At 44.4% G+C, this 24830-nt stretch overlaps 1 protein-coding gene across 5 annotated transcripts in view; it reads left to right on the plus strand.

Moving 5' to 3' along the window:
• The window catches only part of ANKRD17 (ankyrin repeat domain 17), a 64704-nt gene that overhangs the window by 2355 nt on the left and 37519 nt on the right, over positions 1–24830 (plus strand). For 4 of the 5 annotated variants that reach the window (XM_030450251.1, XM_030450252.1, XM_030450254.1 and 1 more), the window contains exons 2-7: positions 18306–18459; positions 19024–19180; positions 21490–21637; positions 21942–22089; positions 23070–23303; positions 24267–24361. In XM_030450251.1, coding sequence (XP_030306111.1) covers positions 18306–18459; positions 19024–19180; positions 21490–21637; positions 21942–22089; positions 23070–23303; positions 24267–24361 — 936 coding nt within the window. Of the gene's footprint in view, positions 1–1984; positions 1991–4731; positions 4739–18305; positions 18460–19023; positions 19181–21489; positions 21638–21941; positions 22090–23069; positions 23304–24266; positions 24362–24830 lie in introns of those variants that run through there. The other variant, XM_030450253.1, reaches the window with a different exon arrangement.

Consider the following 24830-nt stretch of genomic DNA (forward strand, 5'->3'; position numbering starts at 1 on the left):
ATTATCCCAGAGTGTTTCAGGTGCTTATGCCAGCTTCAGGGAAGGTGGTGGCTCTGGCACTGCCAGCTGAAGGTGAGCATTGCCTTGGCATTGCAAGTGCTGTGTAGGAATGCAGCTCAATAACATTTAAGTACCAGAGGGTTACTTTGCAGTTAGCTTCTGCTCATTTGGCTCTTCTGATAAGTGTATCTTGGCCATACTTTTGTTGATGTGTGACCTAACTGACAAGGTGCTTTTTTTGCTTTTTTTTTTTTTTTTTCTTTTCATAATTTTCCAGTTGTTTGCTTGTACGTGCTGATTAAGGGATGATTATGCTACAGTGTAATTTTACTACCACTTTACTGTGGTATTCAGAGAGAGGCATAAACCCATAGCTGTGTTTTGGGTGCTTGAGTTAGTCAATAGAAACATTTTCTTGGTTGGGAGACAGGCATGTTTTCTCCAGACAGGTGAGGACATGGTCTGTATTGTTGTGATTGTTGTGTGCTGAACTCTGACAGCACAGAAAACCACTTATGGAGCTTCTGACAGTATATGGGGGTAACTTTATATTCCCTGTGTTGATTTGAGACTTTTCAAGAGAAGCAGCTGTGTGTTTTGACCTTCATGTTCTCTGAAAGCTTGTTTGTGCATGTTCTCTTCCAAGAGAACTGTACTGGAGTAGAATACAAACCTACATGTGGCTGTTCTTTAGGTCCTTGGTAAGTGCATTTGAAAATAACTCTATGACTTTATAGCTTGATGTGTCTTTCACCTTCCTTCAGCTGGGGCTGAAAATCATTGTGAAGGAATCTTCACTGAGAGTCTTTCCTAACTGGATGGACATTTTAAAATTTTTTACTAGATTCTTGGGGACATTTTAATAACCCCTAAGCTCCTACCTCAGTTGGTGCATATGGAGCTGCCAGTGGTGTGAAAGGAGGATCTGTTACACTTCTGACAGCCTATGGGGTACAGTGCAGGCAGGCAAGCTGAGCTTACATGGTAACCAAGAGCTTTATACAGAGTGGAGGCTTATCCTGCTTGTCTTTGATGAAGCCCTTGATGAAATAACAGAAGAGCAACCATGACCTAAAGAGTCATGTCTGTAATGCATGCTCAGAGATCAAGGGGGCTTCTGCAACTCTTTTTTTCAACAGGCCAGATCTTCTAATATTTATACAACTTGCAGTCTCCTGAAGATGAAAATCAGGGTTACAGTACAGTACTTCTGCTTTGGGCATTAGTAGCTTTCCCACGTTCACCTCTTACACAGGCTGATTCTTTCCCTGTTTTCTTTCTCATACTTCATTTTGGTATCCTTATCTGTTCTACTTTCTACATGTTGAGTTTGCCCCTATAAAATCAGCATTGGCTACTTGTGTGCTCCACCCTTTCCTAGTGATTAATTGCAGTTGTTCAATACACTGAACAACTCCTTCATGTGTTCCTTTCAGGTAAGCTGGAGCACTGCTGTCTGATTCCATTTGTTAAGGCATTATTACCTACTCTGGGTTGTATCTCATGGCAGCTGTGGGGGATGGATCATGGAAGCTTATGTTTTGTTGCTCATTTACATCTGGTCAGTGTCTGTGCACTTGGGTCAGTCAGTGACTGGCTGATCTTAGCATAGTTTGCCCAAACTGTAAGAAAAGCAGATGGGTTTGGTTGAGTTTGCAAGGTGTAAGACTAAATTGTGTGGATGTGAACTCATGTTCTAGGAGCACCCTGGGTGAGTGAGAGCTGAACCTGCCTGGTCTGAAGTGCTGCTCAGGGAAGAAAACTGGCTTGAAGGAAAGGAAGTTGAACGTGCTAACAGAAAAGGCTAAAATTCACCAGCCATCTTCTGCTCAGGAGGTGGCACTTGAGCCCCGAGCCATGTGCAGTGGAGAGGAGGAGGAAGAGTCTTAGTGAGGTTGAAGGGACACCAGAGTGCTGGAACTTGTGAAGGACATTTTAGAGGAAAAACACTTTTTTGTCCCTCGCTTGAGTCAGCTGGAGAAGAGGAGCTGTGTGAGCTGAAGTCTTTCTGAGCTTGCTGGCTGAGGTATTTGTGCACCTTACTGATGTGCTCTGCAAGGACTGATGCAGCTGAGGAGCCTTTGTGCTGCCGCCTTGGCTGGCGGGGTGGCTGTGACAGAATGGTGTCACTGAGTGAGCAGCAGTGATGGCAGCCACCTAGGCCCTGCTAGTTCTGTCTTAGCAGCTTCTCTGAGCTGAGTGGGAACTAGAGTGAAGCTGCCTGGCTGGTTCCCAAGAGCTCTTTATGGTTGTCTAGTGCTCTCAGGCACAACGTTGGAAGGTGATTCCTCTTCCCTTGAAACTGCTCTCCCCTGAATACTGCTGCTTCTGCTCTTCTGCTGGTGGTGTGAGGGGAAGAGCTTAGAACAAGTGTGTATGGTGAGTCTTTTAGAAAAGCAAATCTTATTTTAATGTCTGTTACTTTCCTCCTCCCAGTTAATTTGCTAAGACTGTTTTTCAGGGCAAGGAGCTAATTTTCAGCTGCTGGATATGGGTTCCTGTGTGTGACAAGTAAAAGCTGGTAGATGTGATTTTTTTTGTGTGTCTAAAGCTGTTTCTCCTTGCCTTGCAGAAAGAGATTACAAGCTTGATGATATAATTGGAATCCATTCCTGTTACTTATGTTTTATTGCTTTATCTTTTTCAATAATGGTTTGTTCTTGGTACGGTAATGCGAAAATGCAATTACTGTGTGAGAAACCTGGAAGGCAGTAAGTGACCTGGTACTTGGGTATCTGCTGGTGTTATTCAGAGATGGTGTCTGCCCATCAGTGGCTTGCTAATTGGGATAACTTGACTGGGGCCTCGGTGGGATCAGATGATCTACAAAGGTTTCTTCCAACCCAGAATCTTCTGTCTTGTAAGCAGTTTGTTCTAATCAGGTACTTAATCAAAACCAAGAGAATTGAGAGAGGTGTTTCAGGTGAATTTATGTAGGTTTTCTCCCCCCCTACTTCCTGTCTTTAAACTTCAGTAAAAGTGAGTAAAAAGGTTATTTTCATGGGTAAGGTACTTGTCCCTATTTTCCTGCATGTGCATGAAGTCTCTTCAGATCTTTGCCTTGCTGGAATTTGCTGGCTGATAGGAAGTCACACGTTTTGAAGCTGTAACCCATACTCAACCTGTGACACTGCCTCAGTGTCAAAACCATGCCAGAAGGAAACCTGGATAGCTGGCCAGGGTTCTCTGTCACTGAAATCTGGATAACTGGCCAGGGTTCTCTGTCACTGAAATCTGGATAACTGGCCAGGGTTCTCTGTCAGTCACTTTGTGGCCACCTCCTCCCGTTCATCATAGTTCCTTCAGTTGTGCTGCACTTAAACCACTGCTTTTCCTTCTAGGAGGTGATGAATTTGAACATCTTAGGTGTTGTTTTAGGAAGAAACGTGTTGTTTCTGTCTCTCACTTGTCTCTCTGTGGACAAGTGTGTTGTCAGAGGAAAAAGCACTTTGTCCTAGAAGCTGTATCTGTGCCCTGGATATAGTTGAGTGTAGTTTGTGCTCAGGGAAGGGAGAGGAAATGTTTCATGGTGTGCAGGTTGTCCTACTGAGAAACTAATGCTGGAGCTATATTCATGTAAACATAGAATAAATATGCTAAGATATCTTAATGGAAGAGATGTAATGAGAAGCATTAAGGGGAGAGAAAAAATCAAAATTTTGGTAGTGATCTGAAGGAACTTTTACATGAGATGTTTATATCTAGCATGTGAAGCAAATAATGGAAAGGAGGGACTCCACTGAAATTGTTCTTTTCTGCCTGTAAGCCTTATCTTTCTTTCTTAATAGAATCTCTTTTTGATAAGAGAAAAAAAAAAAAAAGGTATATTTGGGTTTAGGCAAATGCTTGTGCATGCTTCAGCTACCTTCACAAGTCTGTTAATTTACCATATGTAAAAACTGTTCCTATCTCTTCAATATGCAGAAGCTTTCAGCTGAGTGTGCCAAATAGAGCAAAAAAATTGTAATTCATTTATTAGGTATGCCTAACAGTGGTTTCTATTGAAGGAAGAGTTTGGTGACAAAGAGGCTTGTCAGAATTTCAACCAAATGATTGGAATTTATTAGAAATAATTCCCTCTGCACTCAGTTCCCTGGGCAGTAACAATAGGAATTCTAATCAGATACTGAACTGGACTGTCTCCTACTGTAACTTCATCCTCTCACTTCTCATGGAGGAGACAGTTGGTAAACCAGGCCATACCAGATCCTTTATTGAAGAAAAAAAAGACTTCAATTGTAAATGCTAAAAAAAGGAAAGGAAATCAGCATGACATTTCAGTTGGTTCCATTTTGCCTTTTTGTTGGGCTCAGTGTTTGTCTGTGAGCATGGTTGGTTGGACAGTAGCATAGCTCTTCTTCCATTTGCCTTCATATTACACATAAATACCAGTGACAAGATCAGAATGACTCAAAGGCATTTCAGAGCCCTTGATGGAACTAGTCATATCTTCCCAAACTATTTTTGGTTAACTTCGTGAATGTCTCCACATACTACTTTGAAGTGGTTATGCTGCATAAGGAAAGATGCAGAGTCCAGCAGGATAATTACATGGAGAAAAGCAGATGTCTTCTAAGGACCTTGAATTTCTACTTCCCCCCCTCTTCACCCTCCAATCTTGATGGGTTAAATTGGACACAGGCTGCAGAATTTCTGGAGGCAGGATAGTACTAAGTTATTAATTGTCACCTGTGCAGGACAAAACAACAAAAAAGGGAATTCTGTAGTTAGCTCTGGGGTTGAATGGCACGGAGCATTGGATTTGCTTGGAATGAGCCCTTTTCACTGATGCTGACTGAGCACTGTCCTTAAGGAGCCACTCTGCATCCTGCTGTCCTGCAGACATCCTGCACACCATTCCCTGGTGAATGTTAAGCAGTGGTGGGGGGGCTGGCAGGGTAGGAGGGAACAGGAGCTAAACCTGCATGTGCTGAACAGGGCAGGAATTCTGCTTAACCCTTGTGGGGGCTGGGAACAACATGGAGTGTCTGCTGTGTCTCCTTTTGTGTGTGGAGAAATGTTTGAAAACTCAGTCCTACTAGTAACTATAACTTCCCCTACTGTATCATTTCCTTGTCTCTGGTGTGCGTGAGTGTCCACATCTCTTGTCTGTTGGGCACTCAGGGTGGCTTGACTAGGGGAGCTACCACCTGGGGTCAGGAAAGGTGACTTGTGGGACATGCACAATATTTCTTTGGTTATTTAGTCCCTGGAATAGCATCTTGTGTTCAGACCATGAGGAGTCATCTTACACTTGTTGGGTGCCCTGTAGGATTGACTGATGCTGTAATCCCCTTGATGATGGGAAGGAAAAGCTGTGACTAATCTAAGCTACATATTGCACTGTTCCTGCATTTTGTTTTGCATCTCTGCACATGAGTTGATCCTGTATTGCTGTGAACAAGCCTGTGCTCACATCAGTGTTTCATTCATGCCAGAGGGAATTCTGAGCTGGGCTGGAGCAGAATGGCTGTCTGTGCATTCATCCTGTCCCTCCTCCACATGTCCTTGTTCCCTTCTGCTGCCTCATCCTGCCTTGCACAGCACTTGCTATTGTGAAGAGCAGTCGACCAAAACTACTTGCAAGAAGGGAATGATTTCCTGCCAAATTTGTGTAAGAAAACATGTGGGCAGCTTAATACTATTTCTGTTTCAAACCCAACTGGTGTTATGCATGCAATCCAGGCCACTTGCTTGCTGTATTTTATGCTCAGTAGCCACGGTGAATGAGAGAATAAATCTGTGTGTCCTTTTGGTGACTGTGGACCTGGTGGTGGAAACACATACGTCAGAGTGTGTGCAGGAGTGACTGGAATCTGAGATGACTGGGTTTTTAGGAATGGTGAGGATGAAATATGTATCTTAGGTGACAAGGAGTGGGAGTGGTGCAAGCATCATTCCTTCATTGAGGGCAGTGAAAATACAGTTTAACCTACAATTGTTATCTTTGTTTCAGTTTATTTTTTTTTCCAGGCTCTTATTCCCAGGTGTTGTCTCACAGGAGCAAAACGGTTTTGGGGGGATGATGGGTTATGCATAGTGGGCAAACCAGGCAGACTGGCGTGGGAGGCAGACAGCTTTTCTCCGTTGCTGTGCTAGGAGAGATGGATGTCTGCCATGGACATGTCTTTTCCTCTGAAGTAGATCTTCATTTTCCTGAGTGCAAGCAAAGAGACATTCTGCTGCCATGGAGGGGACAGACAGGGAGGGGCCAGGACTGTGTTGTATGACAGTATTTTTTGTAGTGCACAACATTCCTTCAAGCCCTGATGGCATTTTGGAACTCTTCCCTTTGGTTTGTACCCTTTCAACACTGGCAGAGAGCTGGTGGGTGCAGTGGGGAAGGTGCCTCACCTGAGGCTGAGCTGTGCTGCTGCCACAAAAGGTGGTTTTGGTTGCTCCAGAGTTGGTGTATCATGTTGTAGTTGGCAGATGTTGAGGTGGCTGTTGTTCCTGAACCTTTGTGTAACTTCCACCTTGGCTTCTCTTAGAGAAAGAGAATGGGATGCTTTGGGAGGAAGCTTGAGTGATTTATCCTCAGTGTGTTCCACTCAGCAATGTGGTTTTTGGAATGCACCTTCATACCTGTGCAAGGGAGTTGGTAAAAACTGTGCAGTGGTTATGTACAGTGATATCAGTACGACTTCCAGGAGGTTTTCTCATGCCTTCTCACAGCTGATGTAATGGAAACAGTTTGGGAGCTATGTTCAGGGAAGCCCTGAGCACTTTAACCAACCTGTTAAAGTAAATAACTGGAGTTCTTGCAACACCAGACTGCTAAAGCAGGGTTGTGAAATGCACATCTGAAAAGAAGCCAACTGCTACTGTAAACCATGAGCCATGTTGTGCCTCTTCTCTCCAGGTGCTCTTGCTGTCCTGCTGCTGGTTCTCCTCCATGGAGAGATGGTGGTTTCAGCCAGCACAAGGGTGGGCTGTCTGCTCCTGGGAGGCTTTTTGTGCTATGAATGAAGCACTGAGCTGCCCTCTGTTCTGGGGCTGAGTTTGGGTTGAAGACCGGAGTTGGGAAGCACACAGAAATAAGGCTTTGACAGACCTTAGGGAACAGGAGCAAACTCCTGGTGGGAATTGCAGCTGATGTACCAGCAGTGTAGGCATTGCAGATGCAGGGAGGAATGAAGCCAAGCTGACTGGGCTAATCGGTGAGAGGGCTGCTGACTGAGAAATGCTTTCTGGCAGGTTTAGCATGGCAAATCTCTTGGGGAAGGCTGGGGGAGTCAGTGTTTTCCCTCTTAACCTTACAAGTGGAGCATGCTCAGTCAGTGAATGCTCAGCATGTAGTGGTGTTAGAGGAGGCTTTCAGTTTTGGAAATTATTTTGAGTGGATGTAGATTCTGGTGCTTTATGCCATGTATTGTGGGGTAGGAGGGTGGTCTTGCCCGTGATGACATGAAGGGCTAGAAATGCCTGTTTGCTTTTTTCACCTGAATCTGCATGGTTTGCTAAGTTCAGCAGCTTCCTTGGCATGGGCTACAGGGAAGCTGTTTTGGGTCATCTGAGGCCTGGCCTCATTGCAAGAAATAAAAGTGTGTTCAGCTCTGAGAGAGCTGCTCTTGCATTTACATACTGGGACTGTGTTGTTTGAAGATCTGGGTGAAGGCAAGGTCCCACAGCACTTTGTGTGCACAGTTTTAGTGCTGCTGGCTTTGTCTGCAGAGGAGTTACGAGGTCGTGTTTCCATTGTTCAACTTTGCTGATCTGCAGTCCTTAGAATAACAACTTGTTTCAGCTGGAAATGGATGGGTGTGCACAGGTCTGGGCTGAGAAATTTAACAAAGTGCATTAGGGCCAGTGAAATGGGAGAGGTGCAACATATTCCACATGAGCACTGGTGAGAAGTTGGGCCACCTTTAGTCGTGCTAAGCTGCCCTAAACTCTCTTCTCAAAGGATTAGTTAGGAGTCTTGATCTGTAACAACAAAGCCTGAGAGTGACAGAAATGGCTGCTTGTTGAGCTGTGAAAAGAAAGCTCAGGATACTTGTGGTTGAGGGCTCTGCAGGCACCAAACTTGCAGACAAGCCCCCTGAAGTTAACCAGTGATAAAGGCAGCAAATTATCATTGGGATTTCAAGCTTGGCTCCTGCAGAGAGAGCAGAAGCCAGACAATATGTGTGTGTGCTTTTAACAGCTCATCATTTTATATTTTTTTAGGGTTTTGGATTTTTTCCACGGGTATCATTTAAAAGGAGGATGCTTCAAGGTTCTAAATCAGTTGATGTGGATCTGTCAGGGTACCAGGGTGCTCCTGTGCAGGCTGGGAAATGCTTGTGTTGAGAGTGCATCCATTAAAGGTATCCTTGGAGTATGCAGTGCAGGCAAAAGGTGAGTCCGGTGGAAAAGGAACGTGACTGACTGTTAGAGAAGGATTTTCTCTTTCTTGTGAGCTCACCTTCCTTAAACAAGGCTTAGGAGAATAATTAGTCCCTTGAAAGTAGGGCAGTGAGGAATAGGATGTAACAGTGCCCAGCAGGACTGCTCAGTCCCTTTGCAGTAGTGCACACATTGTTCAGAGATGCTGGCATTGCTATGAGTTATGGTGCTCTTCAGGTCCACATCCAAAGGCTTTTGTTAGGAGCAGAGGCACACTGATTCACGTGCCAGGTTTGACATGTTGGGGGACAAAACTGCAAAGCCTTGAATACAGCTCCATTGTTCTGTACTCTTCATGTTCTCTGGTTCCTTAGTTCTTCCCACGAGATCCATCATGGTCCTCAGGATGTGCTGCAATCACAATCTTGCCCAGGGAGATGTAGAGTCCTTGAGCTGTCCTTCAGCAGCAGGAGAGGTGGAGGAACTCTAAAATGCTGTCTGTAGAGCTCAGGCTTGTCTGGAAAGAGCCTGAGATACAGTCTGAGTGGAGAACTGGCTGGGTGGTCAGAGGCAGCATAACCCCTCTGAGCTTCTCACAGTGTAATGGGGAGGCTCTGTAAGGAACTGAAGTGGTGCTTACCTCAGTTGAGAGTTTTAGGGGGTTGCAGTTGCTGTTCAGGTATGCCATTGGGGGTTATTGGTGCTGAGGGGAGATGGTGATTTTGGGAAGCTCAGTTGCATCCTATCTCTTCACAGTTGTTATGTGCTCCCTTTATTGTCTCTTTGAGAGAGAGACTTTGGTTGATTGGGAGGATGTGACAGGTTACTTGCTAAGGGCAGCAAAAATTGCAGGCTGTCTCTTTGGTGTATCCTTCAGTTGTCAGAGTTCCTCTGCAGGGAGCAGTTCCCATTTTGATTTTACCTCAGTATAAGAACCACCTTTGTTCCAGGTGTTGTCGACTTCTCAGTGGCTCTGCAGACCTCCCCGTTCAGGGCTGGTGCAGACACAGTCTGTGTTATCCCCACACTGCCAAAGCTTGGCCTCTGGGAGCAGTTCTTCCCAAGCCCACGCCAAAGGAGATGGTTCCTATCAAAACTCATGTCCAGCTTTTTTTTTTCTGGGGCTTGAGAGAGCCAAGGCACATACCTGGGTTCAAGTGGCCAGACTGGAAATGTGTCAGCTTTTTTATTGTTGATACAAAATATTGTCTGAAGCTGAGCTTTCAGGGGCATGATGGCAGGCAGTGTTGGAGTAAGTCTTTTTTCTTTTAGGGTGGGTTGTTTTGGGGGGTTTTTTTTGTTTTGTTTCTTATTGCATGTGTGTGATTTTTATATCCTGTTACTTATGTCCAGGACTAAAACTTGGTTTGTTTCCCCACCCCCCTCCCACACCCTCCACTAATGTGAAACTGGGGCAGGGATCTTAGTAAGATAATGAGTTGAGGTGTTGTTATTTTTACATTGGCATGAAATTTTTCTCATATGAACAACTGCATCTGAGCACCAGGTAATGCATACATTTGCTTAATGGGGGAAGGATGCCAAGTGTTTGGAATGAGGTTTTGAATGGGGAAAATGAAGGTCTTCTTCCTCATAGTTTCCCAGCCTTCTTGTAGCTATAGGTTTCAAGCTGCCTCTTTTTATTGTTGTTTGCAATGCTGGAGATCCAGGCTGTAGAGGAGAGGAGGGAATTTTCATGTGAATACATCAGCACCTGTCTCGTCATCAGAAACACACTGCAGTAATAATGCAGGTGTCCCTGCAGCAGAAACCCTGTTGGTGCCAGTGCTGAGGACAGTGTTATGCCATTTCAGCAGCATGGACTGCTGCTCCTCTCTCTCACCCTTCTCCCTCCCTCCCCATTTTTATCTTTTTTTAGCAGCAGCAGACAAATGGAGTGTAAAGTTGATGAAATAAAAAAGGCAGCGAGACGTTCCAGCTGCTGGACTTCAGGTTTCTGCTGAACAAGGCACTTAGGTTTTGGGGAGGGTCATTGCACGTTGGAAAGACAACAAATCTGATGAGGCATCCCAGATAACTGGAACCAGTCCTCACTGTACTGGGAAGGAACACTGCCCTGAGGCTTGGTGTCTGCAGAGCTCTGCTGCTTTAGCAGCTGGGAAGGGCAAGGCAGAATTGCACAGCTCGTTCCTGTTTCAAAATAGATTGGAAGGAAGAAAACCAAAACACCGAAAATGCAAAGCTGAAATTGAGTAGGCAAAATAATCTGCTTCCCTTGGCTTCAGTGTATGCTTTCCCCTTCAGTAACCAGGAAGCTGATCTTTATCTAACAAAAATGGTGTCTTGTGTAAATAGCCTGTGCACTGCTTTCGGGCTGTGCCATGGCAGTGAGGTGGTTGTGACATTCTGGTTTGTCCCCAGAAATGGCAGGCAATGTCAGAGGCTTGTCTTCAGTCAAGTTTTGAATGGAATTATCAATACAATACATTATTAATTATGTGAAGATCTACATCTTAAAATAGCTCAAAATCTTTGTTGACTAAGAGGTAATTTTCACCTGAAAACATGTAGTCTTGGGTGAAAAGGCAGACATACACTTTGCCTTAATATTTAGTTTGATACTGTCAGAATCTGTTCCCACTGTTTCATTTCATATGGAAGTAGGATGCTTTGTCTGGTGTTCCAGATCAGTTATTTTTTCCAGTAAGCTGACTTTCAACTGAGGTGGGCTAATGGTTTTTGAAATGGTAAATGGTGGTAGTCTGCAGGCTAAAAGAAGTGGGGTAAGAGTAGTGGGGTAAGCAGGCATGAAGTTTTTGTTTTAGTATGGGATGTGTGAGGAGCTGAAAAAATTTCCAAACCTTTCTTAAACTGAGATGACAAAAAATGAACAAAAAGTGCAGTTCCTGTGCAGTGTATGGGTGTTATGAAGTACCTTTGAAAGGAGGTACTTATTCCATAGCAAGTGTTTTGTCTGTCTTTACTCCAAATGATTTTTTGACACTTAAATTGAAAGCTGCATATTAAGCCTTTGATAGCCCATTAAGGTTAAAAACAAGCTGGAATTATTGTAATTTGCAGAGGGTTTTTTGGGTTGCCTATTTGTATGCTAGGCTTTGGATGTGTGAAAATGTGGTGCTTGAAATGCTTGGCCCAGTTTGCCACATTGCAAATAGATCAGCTCCTTGTTTTGATTCATTGATTCAGGGATCCATTGATGCATATTGCATGTTCAGGTAGAAGATATTAAAAACATCTCACTGTGTCCTGCAGTGAAAAGTAACTTACTGGTTATTAGTCTGAGTTGGGCTTTGTCCTTGCAGTGGAAATGTTGGCTTATTTCCTCTTGTGCATTCTTTTGGCAAGGTAATGGTGCTACCTCTGTGTAAAACAGACTCTGAAGGGCATGCTGATGAAGTGAGCAGTGAAAAATATTTTATTTTAAAGAAATACTTAGAAAAGTTGCATGAAAACAGAGTTAATTTATGGTTTTTTTTTTCCCTTTGGTGCAGTGTCTTTCAGCAACTTGGAAGAATTTCTCAGTAATCCCCAAAGTAGGAAGCAGTCAGCAGCCAAAAAATACTTGGGGACCACTTTTCATGCAAGAATAGACAGAAGAAAATCCTGATCCCAGACTTGAGGGGAGTTCATGGGCTTGTCTGTGACCCTTGAGTGAAGGTTTGTGGGTGTGCTAGTCTGGTGCCCAGTCCTGCCCAGCCAGCTGGTGAGATGGAAGTGCTGTAGGTCCAGCTCTAAATAAGTAAATGACATTAGCTGTAGAAACAATCTGTTTGTCTTAGTGAGATGAAGGGCAGGGACAGAAATAATTAGCTCTCTGCCATTGGAGGTGTGAGAGCTAAAAGTGTCTGGAGGGAAAGCTGAGATTATCTGGGTAGGAGCTGCTAGGGCACCAGGGGAGGGTGGTGCAGCTCTGGGTCAGGCTCTACTGTTTACATGTGGAGTTCCTTCTGGAAACTGGGATTAAACTGCTGTTTGAGAGTCATTTTTAGCTAAAAGCTGAGGAATCTGAAGCCTCCTTGCTCTTCAAGCTGGTAACTGGTGTGTGCAGTGGGACTTGGGTTCAGTAAGTGACCTGGTGATGGTTATTATTGCCCTCTGAAGCTGGCTTTGCAGTACCTGACAGACTTGCACATCCTGGTTAAATTTCATGTTCTCTTTAAAAACCTTTGCTGCTCTCCAAAAATTTGGGAGCTGGGAAAAATCAACAGCTACAGTGCTGGCAAATTGGCAGCGAGTCCCTCAGCAGCTCAGTAAGACAGAGCTCAAAAGGAAAGGCAGGTGAGGTCTTCAAGGTGGTGACACGTGGCAATAGCCACTTGCTGTCCTGTGTGTCCTGGGTGCTTTGGAGGGGCTTTCTGCCAGGGCTTGCTTCTCATAGGATGTGTTTGGCACCCTCTGGATATCAAACACCAAAGGTCCAAGTGCCAAGGTAAAAATGCAGCAGATTCTAAATCTGTGATTGGTGCCTAATGAGAGGCAGAAGTCATGGGAGTCATCTGACAAAAGCTGAGGAAGAAAATCTGCTGCTGGGCTGTAGGCCTAGAAGATAGGGGCCAAGAATAGGGAAAAACAACCTGTGGGGAACATGTTTTGTCATGGAAGGTGTTTTATTTGGGTCTGGTAAAATACCTGCCTGGGCTAGTGTGGTTCATCCAAACCAGCTTTCAGATGCTGTTGTTTATGGAGCTTAAAAATGCTGAAGTTTAGAACAGTTTCATCCTGTGCTGGTTAATGAGCACAGCACCCCTTGCTGCTTCACAGCCCTGGGACTTGTCACTTGCAATCTCCCTGCTAGACACTTCAGCTGGATTCCACTCTTTGCTTGATGCTTTTTTAGGAAGTGTTTACTACCTTTTTTTGAGCATGTCTTCATGTAAGGCTTCAAGATGAAGAAATGTTACATGGTCTTGCTATAAACAGACAGCTAAAAGACAGCTAGGAACTTGCCTTGCTTTCAGGAAGATGTTTGGCCAAGGGTGCTGTTTATGTTTTAGGAACAAGTGTTGGGGCTGGGTTGGTGACACTGCCTGAATGACCCATGGGATGAAGCAGCTCTGCACTGCCCTCCATCTGAGTGGCTGCTTTCAGGTGGCACCTGTTGCAGGAATTCATGTGAAGTTGGTTCCCATTACTTACATGGGTCGTAGGGTCTTGAGTGTTTGCTCTGTTAATTTCTGACTAACTGGTGGAAGGCAGTAACACATAAATCCTGTGCATGCAGGATGGCCCTAAAGAGAAGGATTTGAGAATGGAGTCAGCAAAATGGGCTCTTGAATTCAGGTGGAGGACCCAAGACAAGAAGGAGAAAATTACTTCTTACAGCCTTCATGGGTCTGTGTTGGCCTTACAGTGTTTAAAGAAAAGCTGTAAATCAGTAATAAACAAATCCTAGAGATGCTCTGTAAATTAATGACCAGAGCTATTCATGGCAGCTATGTACTGATTAGATGGCTAAATAATGGCCTTTTGTCATTCTGCAGCAAGGGCTTTAGTATGGTGGATGCTGGAAACCCACTCTTTTCTACCATTGTTCATAAATGAAATTTTAAATAGTTGCTTTGGGGGTTCTCTACTCTTGCTGAAGTTTGCCAATCATTAAGCTCTCTGCTTATGCTTTGTGGGTGACTGTGTTGGTGTCAAGTGTAGTTACAACTTTCATGCATGAAAGGAGGGAGCTCAGACATTAAACCAAGTGACATTTTCAAGGTGCCAAAGTCACCAGCATAACAAAAAGGCTTAGCTCTTGGGTTCTTTGATTTCCTGGCATCAAGTGTAGAGCTCCTTGTCAGTGAAGTTGTGCAGTATCATCAGCTGAAGCGTGTTGTGGTCAGATGTGTAGTACTGCTTTTTATGTTTTTATGTGTATGGAGAGTTTTTGTACTAAGTTGTCAATATTTGCCAGGTCCTTCTGCTGAGGGTTAGATTACAGTTGCTGGGAATTTAGGTTTGTTAATTTAGGTATTGTGTGCAAATTTTAATCGTGAACAGACTTGACTATCTTGATACCTCAGTTGATGATGTGATTCTAGAGGAGCTGTTTTGTGCCAAGTACTGGGTTTCTCTCTCTTCAGTGTAGAAGATGTGAAGAAACAGCTATAGGTGTACATACTCCTTCCTTCCTCCATCCCTGGCTTGACAGAAAATTAGGAAGATGCTAATCTGTGTTGGTCTTGGGAGACACTGGTACAGAGATCTGCAGGCCTGGAGAAGAGGAAATTCCTGGATGTCCCCTACTTGTGGGAAAGGCACAAACAGATCACTGCAAGGTTGAAAGAGGAAAGAAAGAAGAGGTGGGGTTTTGAGACTGCATTTCAGAAGACAGAAAATAAAACGTGTAGGAGTGTGTGTGGTGTGTGAGTGTGTGTGTGTGTGCGCACCCACAGCACGTTCTGGGAGAGCCTGGGAGCCTGCTCAAGGAGAAGGACAAAAAAGGTCCCTGAGGGAGAGGGTGAGGGTGCAGAACCCAGCTTGATGTTTGGCCTTGGGAGCTAGGGAAGGACTTGTCTGTCTGATAGGAGGTGATAAAAGCGTGTAGCATTGAAAAGTGAAGTTTAGTCTGGTATTGCAGTACTTGGAAATGTAGAGCCACTGTTGTGCCTAGAAAAACAGGACTCGGAACGTATGCTAAAGTACTTGCAGCATGAAATTTCCTTGAGGTTTGGATTTACATACAGTTGACACCCTGGTTTTCTAAGCCATGTAAAAATGTGTCTCTCCAGTTGTATTCAGTGCATCAAATCTGTAGGCTGTGCTGTTTGAGAGTGGTCAGAACTTGGGAATTTTCTACTAGCATCCCTTTTTGCTTCTAGAAGCATCAGATACACTAAAAGTGATTCCAGACAAAGTAAACTTGGGCAAGTACAGAACATGATATTTTTTATTGCAGGATGAGAGAGGAGGAGAGGTCTTGTAAAAGGCCTTCTGTTGGGAACTGTCTGAACAATTGGATTATGTCAGAGTATTGTTTGATTGGAGGAGTACTGACTGAGAACCCAGATGAAATATTCTGATATGTGAGGTGGAGCATTTGTGTACTATTCTACACGGTTTTTTGGTTCAGGGAAATAAAATACATCTGAAGACCATTAAAGGAAATGTCTGTTTACTTGGCCTGGTAAATGGAAACGCTTTGTCTTGGGTTTGTAGCTTCTGTAGAAAAGGCAGTATGTTCTGAGAAAGGAAAATGGAATTTTCACTTCTACTAAAATACAGATTTATTCACTGCTGTCAGACACTGTCTCTGTTCTCACTTCAGCCTCAGTGTATTCTGTGTCCTGGTGAATGGGCTGGAAGGAGAAGGCTGCAGGTCCAGTGAAACTGCTGAGCTGAAGGCAGCTGGGAGAGGATGGAAGAGGGTAATTGGAAGCTTGATGAAGTTTTGGGAGGTGTATAGGTTGAAGATGTATCTCTTCTACATTAGGAAAGGAAAAGCAGCTATATTTAACCTCATAAAATAGCCTGAATTTGCTACTTAATGTCAGTTTCCTGATGTTTATCTGCAGTGGTTTAAATGGTGACAGTACCTAATGTAAACATTTTCAAAACTTCATTGGAAGAAGTTTTCTCCTGACAGCTTGTGGTTGTTTGGTGCTCTGTTGTTTGTAGGTGGATTGCTTTTTCTCCCCATTCTCCTTGTGTTAGACTTTGCTTTTTATTCATACCATGCTCATGTCCCTAGCTGGAAGGAAAGTAGAAGAGTTTTCCATTTGGAACTTAAACTGCATAAACGACCTCATTTGAGGGGAGAGGATGTGAGTGGGGGAGAGATGTTTTCCTAGTTTGACTTTTTGCTTAGCAAATATTTCATAGTGTTAGGAAGAGCCATGACCAGCTGCTAAGTATCTCACTTGGATGAGGGTTTTGGGTTTTTTTTCAGTTAGTCTCAGTAGTGGGGATTTTGCATGAGTTGGGTGAGCCAAGAGTCCTTCCCACTGCTCAGTAGTTTGCCTTTCCTGTGGTGAAATCTGTTCCTTGGCTCCTGAGCAGGAGCAACTCCTTTCTCTTGCTGCTTTGCTGCAGCAGCCTTCGTCCTCTGGAAGAAGACAAATGGCAAGTCCTCAGCTGAACCAAGCTGGGTGCACCCAGGGCTGTGGGTGCACAGAGCTGCTTGGCAGCTGCAAGCAGAGGAGCCTGGGCAGGCAGGAGTGAGCTGCTCCTTAGGACTGGGCAGGAAACCAGGAGTTGCCTTCACCAGTTTGCCAGAGAGGAGAGCTGCTGGCTGTGTGAATGTCACTGGGAAACAGGAATGGTGAGGAGCAAGGTGGGATCCTGCAGGACTGTCCTGTTGGCAGCACTTGGGAATCATCCCCTTCAGCTTGCTGTGCCCCCAGCTCTGAAGGAGGGCAAAGAGGCTTCAAAGGAGTGGAAGGAGGGTGCAAAGATGCCCTTGAGATGTGTAATTGTGTGTTGACAAAAGCTGTCTGACAGGAGGTTCTGTTTCTCAGTGGTACCATTTAGTGGATGATAAATTCGAGTTATTTTGGGAGTAGGCCTCAGCTTACCTTTCTAAACAAGCACAGTCTTTAGGCTCCAGCATTAGATTTTAGTGCCTTATCCTTGTAAGTTCTGAGCTGGAGGCAGGGTGCAGAAAGAAACGTTGTGGGCTCTTCACTTGAGACAAGAGAGTGAATGTGGGAATGGAAGGAGGAGACCTTTCAGGAGTCCTGAGATGACCTGGTCACTCCTCTGGTTTGTCTGCCCACTCTGATTGCTGGGGCATTTATCTGCAGGAATCTGAACTTGTGATACTCATGAGGCTGCTTTTAAACTTTGGAGACACACATGAATCTTAAGACTAAAATAAGTTGTATTTCTGCCTTGGTGAACTGTATTCCATGTGGAAATAGGTTACTGCTGTTTCAGCAGACAGTGGCTGCTTTCATCCAAAGATGATTGAAGTTTTTAATCATATTGTAGGGGTGGCTAACACATGGGGTTTGTATGACAGGCTTGTGTTTAGATTGATTTTGATTTAGGATTGGGTTTTTATTGTTTTTAGTTTTGAGTTTTGAAGCTGTTGGGCTTTGTATGAGGGTGATTAAACTTGGTCTTTATAATCTGGTAAATTAATAAGCTTAGAGGTGTGTTCATGGAACTGTTAGAAGAGTGTCTTGTCTAAACTGCTCAGCCCTGTCCTCATCCTAAAACACAAATGGATACTGATCTCTTCTGTAATTTCTGTGTTTCACAACCTAAAGAAATGGGGAGTACAGGAAAGAAGGATCTTCAGAAGAATTTAGGCCACTCAGCATCTGTTTCTGAAAAGGCAGATATAATGGGTTGCATGTTATGTGCTGTTTGAAATAAATGTTAGCTTGAGACAGATGCTGTGAAACTCTTGTGTGTTGGGTTGGTTCTCTCTGGAAGTTGTTGCTGATCCTTCTGGGTTTATTTTAATGTTGGATTAGAAAGCATCAGACTCGAAGAAAGTGAAGATAGCTGAGAGAATTCTTCTGCAAGTCAGAAGAAAATAGTTCACACTAAAGCAGTGATTATTCTGGTTTTGTGTGCTAGTAGAGTTAAATGCCATTTGAGGGTAGGTGACTTTGAAAGGTCACTGGGTTGTGTGAAATAGAATAATTCTATTTTTTGTATTTATCTTTAATGCTCTGAGTATGAAATTAACCACCCAAACCAACAGCTTGTGTAGAAACCCATTCTGTCTACTATCTTTAGGCCTTCTGGAATGATACCTATTCTTTCACTTTTTCTTCTGTATCTTAAGTTTGACTTGAAAACTGTAGAGTATAGTGTGGAGATGTGAAGTCAAGCTTAAATTATCCCCGTATGTCACAGAGCAAATGGGTAAGGTGACAAAAAGTACGTTCTTTGTGTCTCATTTTTGATCCTCTCATTGCTTCCATGGATGGAAGACAAAGTAACAGAGTATTTAAAAAGCAAATGCTTAAGAAAGCTAAAACTGTGGGAGGGTTTGTTTTCTAGGTATATTTTGGTCAGTTTTGTGTCATTCTTAAACCATATCTGTTATCTTTCAGGTGGAATCATTTATCTTGGATCAGGATGATCTCGAAAACCCCATGTTGGAAACAGCTTCTAAATTGCTTTTGTCAAGTACTGCTGATGGTGCTGACCTGAGAACAGTAGATCCAGAAACCCAGGCAAGATTAGAAGCTTTACTTGAAGCTGCAGGTAAGCACTCGTGTCCCGTACGGGTTTAACCCCAGAGCCCTAACACATGAAGACCACAGTGGAACTGCTTGCATAAGGCTAATCCATAGGAGTGTGAGAGAGATGCAGAATGTAAGGCAGTGTGAGCTTGGCAAGGTTGTGCAAGTCACTGAAGAGCAAGAAGTTTATTAAAGCTTTCCAAATGTGGGGAAATCAGAGTTGTATTTGAAGGATGTGATTCTGATCAGGTCCCTCCAGCGCTGGGTTTCTGAAACACAGAGTAAAAAGTGACACCTGACCTTGCCTTGCAGCCTGGTGTCAAAAACCAGATTGCTCAAGAAGGCTTGCTTCTGTAACAGTTCCTGTGTGAAAAGCTTTTTCTAGTTGCTTATATGAAGCAGTTGCCAGCGACTGAAAAACAAGAGGGTTTTTGGGTGGGTTTCTGGGTGGGGAGGGGTCGTTAATCCTCCGCACCTCAAAACGCGCGGAACCCTTCTGCCAACAGCTGTCACTGCCTTCATTTCAATTTCTCCCTTGTCTCCTTTCCTGGCACCCGTCCCCACCCGTGGCACGTGGGCACGGAAGGAATAGGTAAGCTGTCCACAGCTGATGGCAAAGCCTTCGCAGACCCCGAGGTGCTTCGCAGGCTGACTTCCTCGGTCAGCTGCGCGTTGGATGAAGCTGCCGCTGCGCTGACGCGGATGAGAGCGGAGAGCACAGCAAATGCAGGGCAGACGGACAAGTAAGGCACCCCCCACCCTGCTTCCCTGGGGGGCTTTTCCAGGAGGGTTGCTACTTTTAGAAGCAGTTGTACTTGTTGTATCAGTTCTGATTACAGGATGGTGAAACTCTTTACTCGAGTGGAATTAGTGCCAAGCTATCAGCCTGTGGTTCTCCTGTGAAGCGTTCCTGGGCTGCCAGGTCTTGCAGTGGGAAGTGAAGCTGTCAGTACTCCCCAGAATTCAGAAATCTCACTCACTGTTTAGCTTGACCAACTATAAACACAAAATTTCTAAGCTCTTAGAACTGTGCCAGAAAATATCAGATTTTGAAAAGGGTCAGTCCACGAAACTAGCTTGGGGGCCAGAAAAAAACCCTTAATCTCTTGTTTTAGAGAACTTTAGCTTGCCTTTCTAATGGAGGAGAGAAAACAGTTGAGGGCCTGGAGCCTCCATGGTGGTCAGCAGCTTTCTGGTGTTGTGTGGGACCTTGGGGAGCCTTGCCAGAGTCACTGCTTTTAACTGGACTTTCTGGTTTGGTGTTTTTTTGTCTTACTTGGATGTTTGAGGCATAAAAGTTTCCTCCCTAGGCTGTCGTGAAGCTTCAGTCCAACAGAAACATAGTGCTAGTAGGAAGCAGCAAGTGCTGCTGTGCTGGTTGGCAGTTTGCTTCTTGTACACTGAGTAACTCCAAAGAAACCTGTCCTGGTGTGTTGATGGGACATTAGAAGAAGAGCAGAATAGTATGGAGTCATCTGCATCCCTCCCTGCCCCCAGCTCTCTTCTTGTGCACAGTGGCTATTGCATAAGGGACAGAGGATATAGGAAGCAAAAATAAATGTGGGAAATGCAATGAACAGATAATACTGGAGAAATAACTCTCTATATGTGCCTGGTGGTACAAATTATATAGGGGTCCTGGTTGCAGTATACAGGTGTAAGTCCTTGATATACAAATCATACAAATTCTCACATTTACATCTTGAGTATTTTAAATTGCTCATATTTCCATCGAGTTATGTGGCTTGCAGAAATGTTCTGCCACCTACCTAACGTTTCCATTCCCTTTTGAGTTAGTTCTGTGTTGATGGGATTCCCTGAATGGAGAAGGGCAGTGGGTCGAGTGAGATCAGTGGCCTTGGATTTATCATTATTGATCCATATCTTTGAAGCACAATAGAGAAATATGTCAGACTTGGAATTCTTATTCTCACAGATCTATGAACTGTTTTGGATTGCAGACAATGTAGACAGAAGACAGAATCAGAGGGACTGGAAATAGGCTTTGAGTGGACCTTCTTTCTAACTGAAACAGAATTGGAATGATAGAAGTGAAGAACTTGGAGAGAAACATGAGAACCACAAATAGTCTGACTTAGGGCTTACTAAACCAGGAGAATTCTACATTTGTTTGCTTGGTTGAGCTAGGCCCACAACTGAAATACCAGATTGCATTACAAAATTCTGGGGATTTCAGTACATGACATGGGGGAAGTGATTAATTTTCTTACAGGACAAGAGTGATGCAAGTGGTTTTAGCTGCATTACAGTGCTGAACAAAACTTAGTGTTCTTCAGGTGGACAGGTGATTTCAGTGTCCTCTGGTCCTGGAGCAGAAGAGAATGACTGCAACTCTGAGCAGTGGTTGCTGATTTGGAAAGGAATGCTCACAGTGTTGTACTTACCATGATTTCATCAGTTCTCCTTTTCTTTGACCCTTACTTTAAAAAATGAGTGGGACAGACCCTGTGTTTTCAGACTGGAACTACAAAGCAGAAATAGGCTGAGACCCTGTATTATGGCATATTATGGCATAATTAGTAGTATAAACCAACAGAGATTTGTTTGCAGTGCTATTGATTAGCCTTTCAGAAGGGAAAATTACTCTTTGTGTCTCAGATTCTTTAATGATTACCAAAAAAAAAAGGTTTTATACTTCTGCAGGGCATAACATCATGCTCCATATTTAGGGCTCAGACAGTAAATCAAGTCCTTGGTCATGTCTTCTCTTACTGTGTGTCCTGCTTCAGTCATACTTAATGCAGAATTTGGTAACCCCAGTGGCCATCCTGCAGGTACTCCTGTAATCCTCTGTTCAAAGTAACTCTTGGGGTGGTTGAGTGTGCACAGTACTCAGTTTCCAGAGCACTTACATGGATACTCTCGAGTGTAAAAACAGCACCTCCTTTTCATTAGCAGCTGGCACTCTTTTTTCAGGTTTTTTTCTTTTTGTTGACTGGATCCTGGTGGTGTGCTGGGTTTTTACTCTGCAGGCAGAGCCAGTGTTTCAGGCAGAGTCCTTTCTGACTGCTGACTGCTTTGTGTCCGACAGCCGCAGCCTGGCCGAGGCCTGTTCAGAGGGAGATGTAAACGCTGTGAGGAAGTTGCTGATTGAGGGACGGAGTGTGAACGAGCACACAGAAGAAGGGGAAAGCCTCCTGTGCTTAGCCTGCTCAGCAGGATATTATGAGCTTGCACAGGTTGGTTTCCTGAGTGTTTTTAGTATGTGTGTATTGTACAAGAAAACCCGTGTGCTGAATGACTGCATCGTGGTGTGGGGTACCTGGAAGGTGGTGTTAAGGTGGTGGGAGATGGCAGTTACCTGGCAAATGGAGACTGAGACATGGACTGAATGGTGCTGATGCGCTCTTTGTGCTCCCTTTCTCTGTGTTTCTGACTCAAAACTGTGCGTTGGGTAAGGGGGGAGGTTTGTGTAGTGTTTCAACTGTCTTGATGTGGTGGTTTGTCACTTGGCAGTGCTGTTGATCACCCTTCTGTTGGCAGGTTCTTCTGGCAATGCATGCTAATGTAGAGGACCGTGGGATTAAGGGAGACATAACACCTTTAATGGCTGCTGCTAATGGTGGACATGTCAAAATCGTCAAGTTGCTGCTAGCTCATGGTGCTGATGTGAACGCACAGTCATCAACAGGTAAAGAAGTCTGGTGGAGTTTTTTGATAGCAACTGAAAAGCTGAGGTGTGCAGCACCTGGGAGTTTGGGGAGGGATGGCTCTCAGGCAAACAACACAGAGTGCTTCCTTTTCTTTTTGCTATGTAGCTTCTGCTTTGATTTTAAAGAAGCTAAAAAACATTTTTGAAAATACAAATCTGAGAAAACTGGGTCTGTTCAGCCTTGAGAAGAGAAGGCTCAGGGGAGACCTTATTGTGATGTTCAGAACTTAAAGGGGGCTGCAAATCAGCTGGAGACTCCCTGTTCACAAGGAGTCACCTGGACAGGACAAGGGGCAATGGGCACAAGGTGCTCCTGGGCAGATTCTGGTTGAACACAAGAAGAAATTTTTTCCCCCTGAGGACAGTCAGACCTTGGAATGGTCTCCCAGGAGAAGGGGTGGATTCCCTCACTCTAGAAGTTTGAAGTCTCAGCTCTCTGGGGTGCTGAGAGATCTCAGAGAAACAATAACATTAAAAAGGTTGGACCAGATGGTCCTTGAGGTCCCTTCCAACCTGTCACTGTGATTTTTATGTCCCTAATCAATTAAGGTGTGTAAGATAATTAGTACGTGGAAGATACTTGTATATATCAAATCAGTTGCACAGGTAAAGCATGGTTTGAGAGGCTGGTGTGTAAATAGAAAATTATTTGGTGACAGGGGTAGAAAGCCAAGGGAAAATAGTAAACATAAGAAAGTGCCCCCCTGGTTTTTTGGATGGAGGCTGGGATTAGCCAGGCTAGGAGCAGGGAGAGATCTGCAGTCAGTCAGCACTGAGCTGCTGTGTGCAGTTACCTGCTTATTGTTTTCCCCTCCCCATGGTTCTTGGTCTCTAGCCTGAAAAAGCCCTGTTGCATAAGGTAACCAGGTAAAAGGGATGAAGTGGAGCTTAAGCTGCAGTCCCCAGTGTGGGAACACAACCACATTCTGTTTTCAAACCTTTTTCTCATCCTTTTTTAGGCAATACAGCCCTTACCTACGCCTGTGCTGGAGGCTACGTGGACGTTGTGAAAGTCCTGCTGGAATCAGGTGCTAGCATTGAGGACCACAACGAGAATGGTCACACTCCCCTGATGGAAGCAGGCAGTGCTGGGCACGTGGAGGTGGCCCGGGTGCTGCTGGAGAACGGGGCAGGCATCAACACCCATTCCAACGAGTTCAAGGAGAGCGCCCTGACCCTGGCGTGCTACAAAGGTGCAGTGCTCACACCCTGCTTGCTCCTGGTGAAAGCAGTGTGGGGGGTGTGGCAGGTGTGGGAAGGCTTTATTTACTCCCTCGTGCTGTCCAGGACAAAATGGGTGCAGAGGCTAGAAATAGACACTTCACACTGCTTGTGCTCTGCCTGGGATAGCAGGTAGCATGCATGCACTGTATGTGACAGGGTGACAGGTATGGAGAGGTAAGTATTGAGATACAAAATGTGTATCTGGGCCTTCATAATGCTTCAAAAGATTTTTCTTTTCTCTCTTAAGTGAATTATGCAGTGAGGAAATACTTAATCATAGAGAATGGTATACTTCCAGTCATGTAACTACACTTTGCAAGAGGCATCTGCTTAGATACAGAGATTATTTAAATTTAGCAATTGGAAGGCACACAGGACCTGGAGCCTTGCCTTGTAGGTGTCAGTGCTTAGGCAACAGGCCTTGCTTGCCTCCCTTAGAGTGTTAGGCAGCTATCTTGCATCAGGCAAGCAAGGGATGAAGAAGTTTAACTGAGGGGCCAGATGTGTTCACACAGAGGAGCAGTTGCTGTGATCATCACTTAGGACATTTTTCATTAGAGCTGTTGAAGAGCTGACATCACAGAGTAGTTGCTGTCAGAAGCAGGGGTAGAAGATGGTCTTAGTCTTTCATTTATTTTTCTTCTACCTGCCTTGCTGAATGCTTGGTTTGGTGTTGCTGAATGCTTTCTTAAGCCATGGCCATTTTCCTTTGTGGTGGTCTTTAAAGCAGAGGCTTTGAAAGAGGGGATTGGGACCCCATAACATTCCCTGAGAATACGTGTTTGTGTTCTGACTCCTGAATTGAGGTTGGAAAGCAGGGGTGAAAAAAACTGTACTTGATGAGTTGTTCACTGTGACATATGGGTCAGAAGTGAAGATATTCAGGCTTTGGGTTTTTTCATTCTTACCTGTCAAATCTGTCCTCCTTCCAGGCCATCTGGAAATGGTGAGATTTCTGCTGGAAGCTGGTGCAGACCAGGAGCACAAGACAGATGAAATGCACACTGCTCTCATGGAGGCTTGCATGGTAAGAGGTGCATCAGCACTGAGCCATTTGTGCTCTCTTTTTACTGCAAATTTAGTAACTAATGGTAATTTATGTGAACAGAACCCTTTGGGTTTTTGTCCTGTGTAAGTTTGCAGGCTTCTGGGTAAGCAACTTTCAGTTTATGACTGGAAAATCCTACAGGGATCTTCAGATTAAATACTTGAAGTGCTTTTAACAGCTCTGAGATATAAAATGTGTGCTGAATGTGGTCATGGCCTGGCTGCTTGGAGGCATTTAGCACACCTCTGACAGATCCAAGGAGTCTGTTAGCTAAGGTCTCTTTCTGTGGAAGGGGCTATTCTGTGGTGTCCCATGTGCAGCTTGTTCTAGTGTGGTCACAGATCCATGTGCTCCTTGAAAACACAGGATCATAAGCTGGTTGGGGAGCAGTGAGGAAATGGAAGGAGGAATTGTTAATTTCTTACCAATAAGAGAACTTTTGTGTTGC

This window comes from Calypte anna, chromosome 4A (assembly GCF_003957555.1).
Source record: "Calypte anna isolate BGI_N300 chromosome 4A, bCalAnn1_v1.p, whole genome shotgun sequence".
NCBI lineage: Eukaryota > Metazoa > Chordata > Aves > Apodiformes > Trochilidae > Calypte > Calypte anna.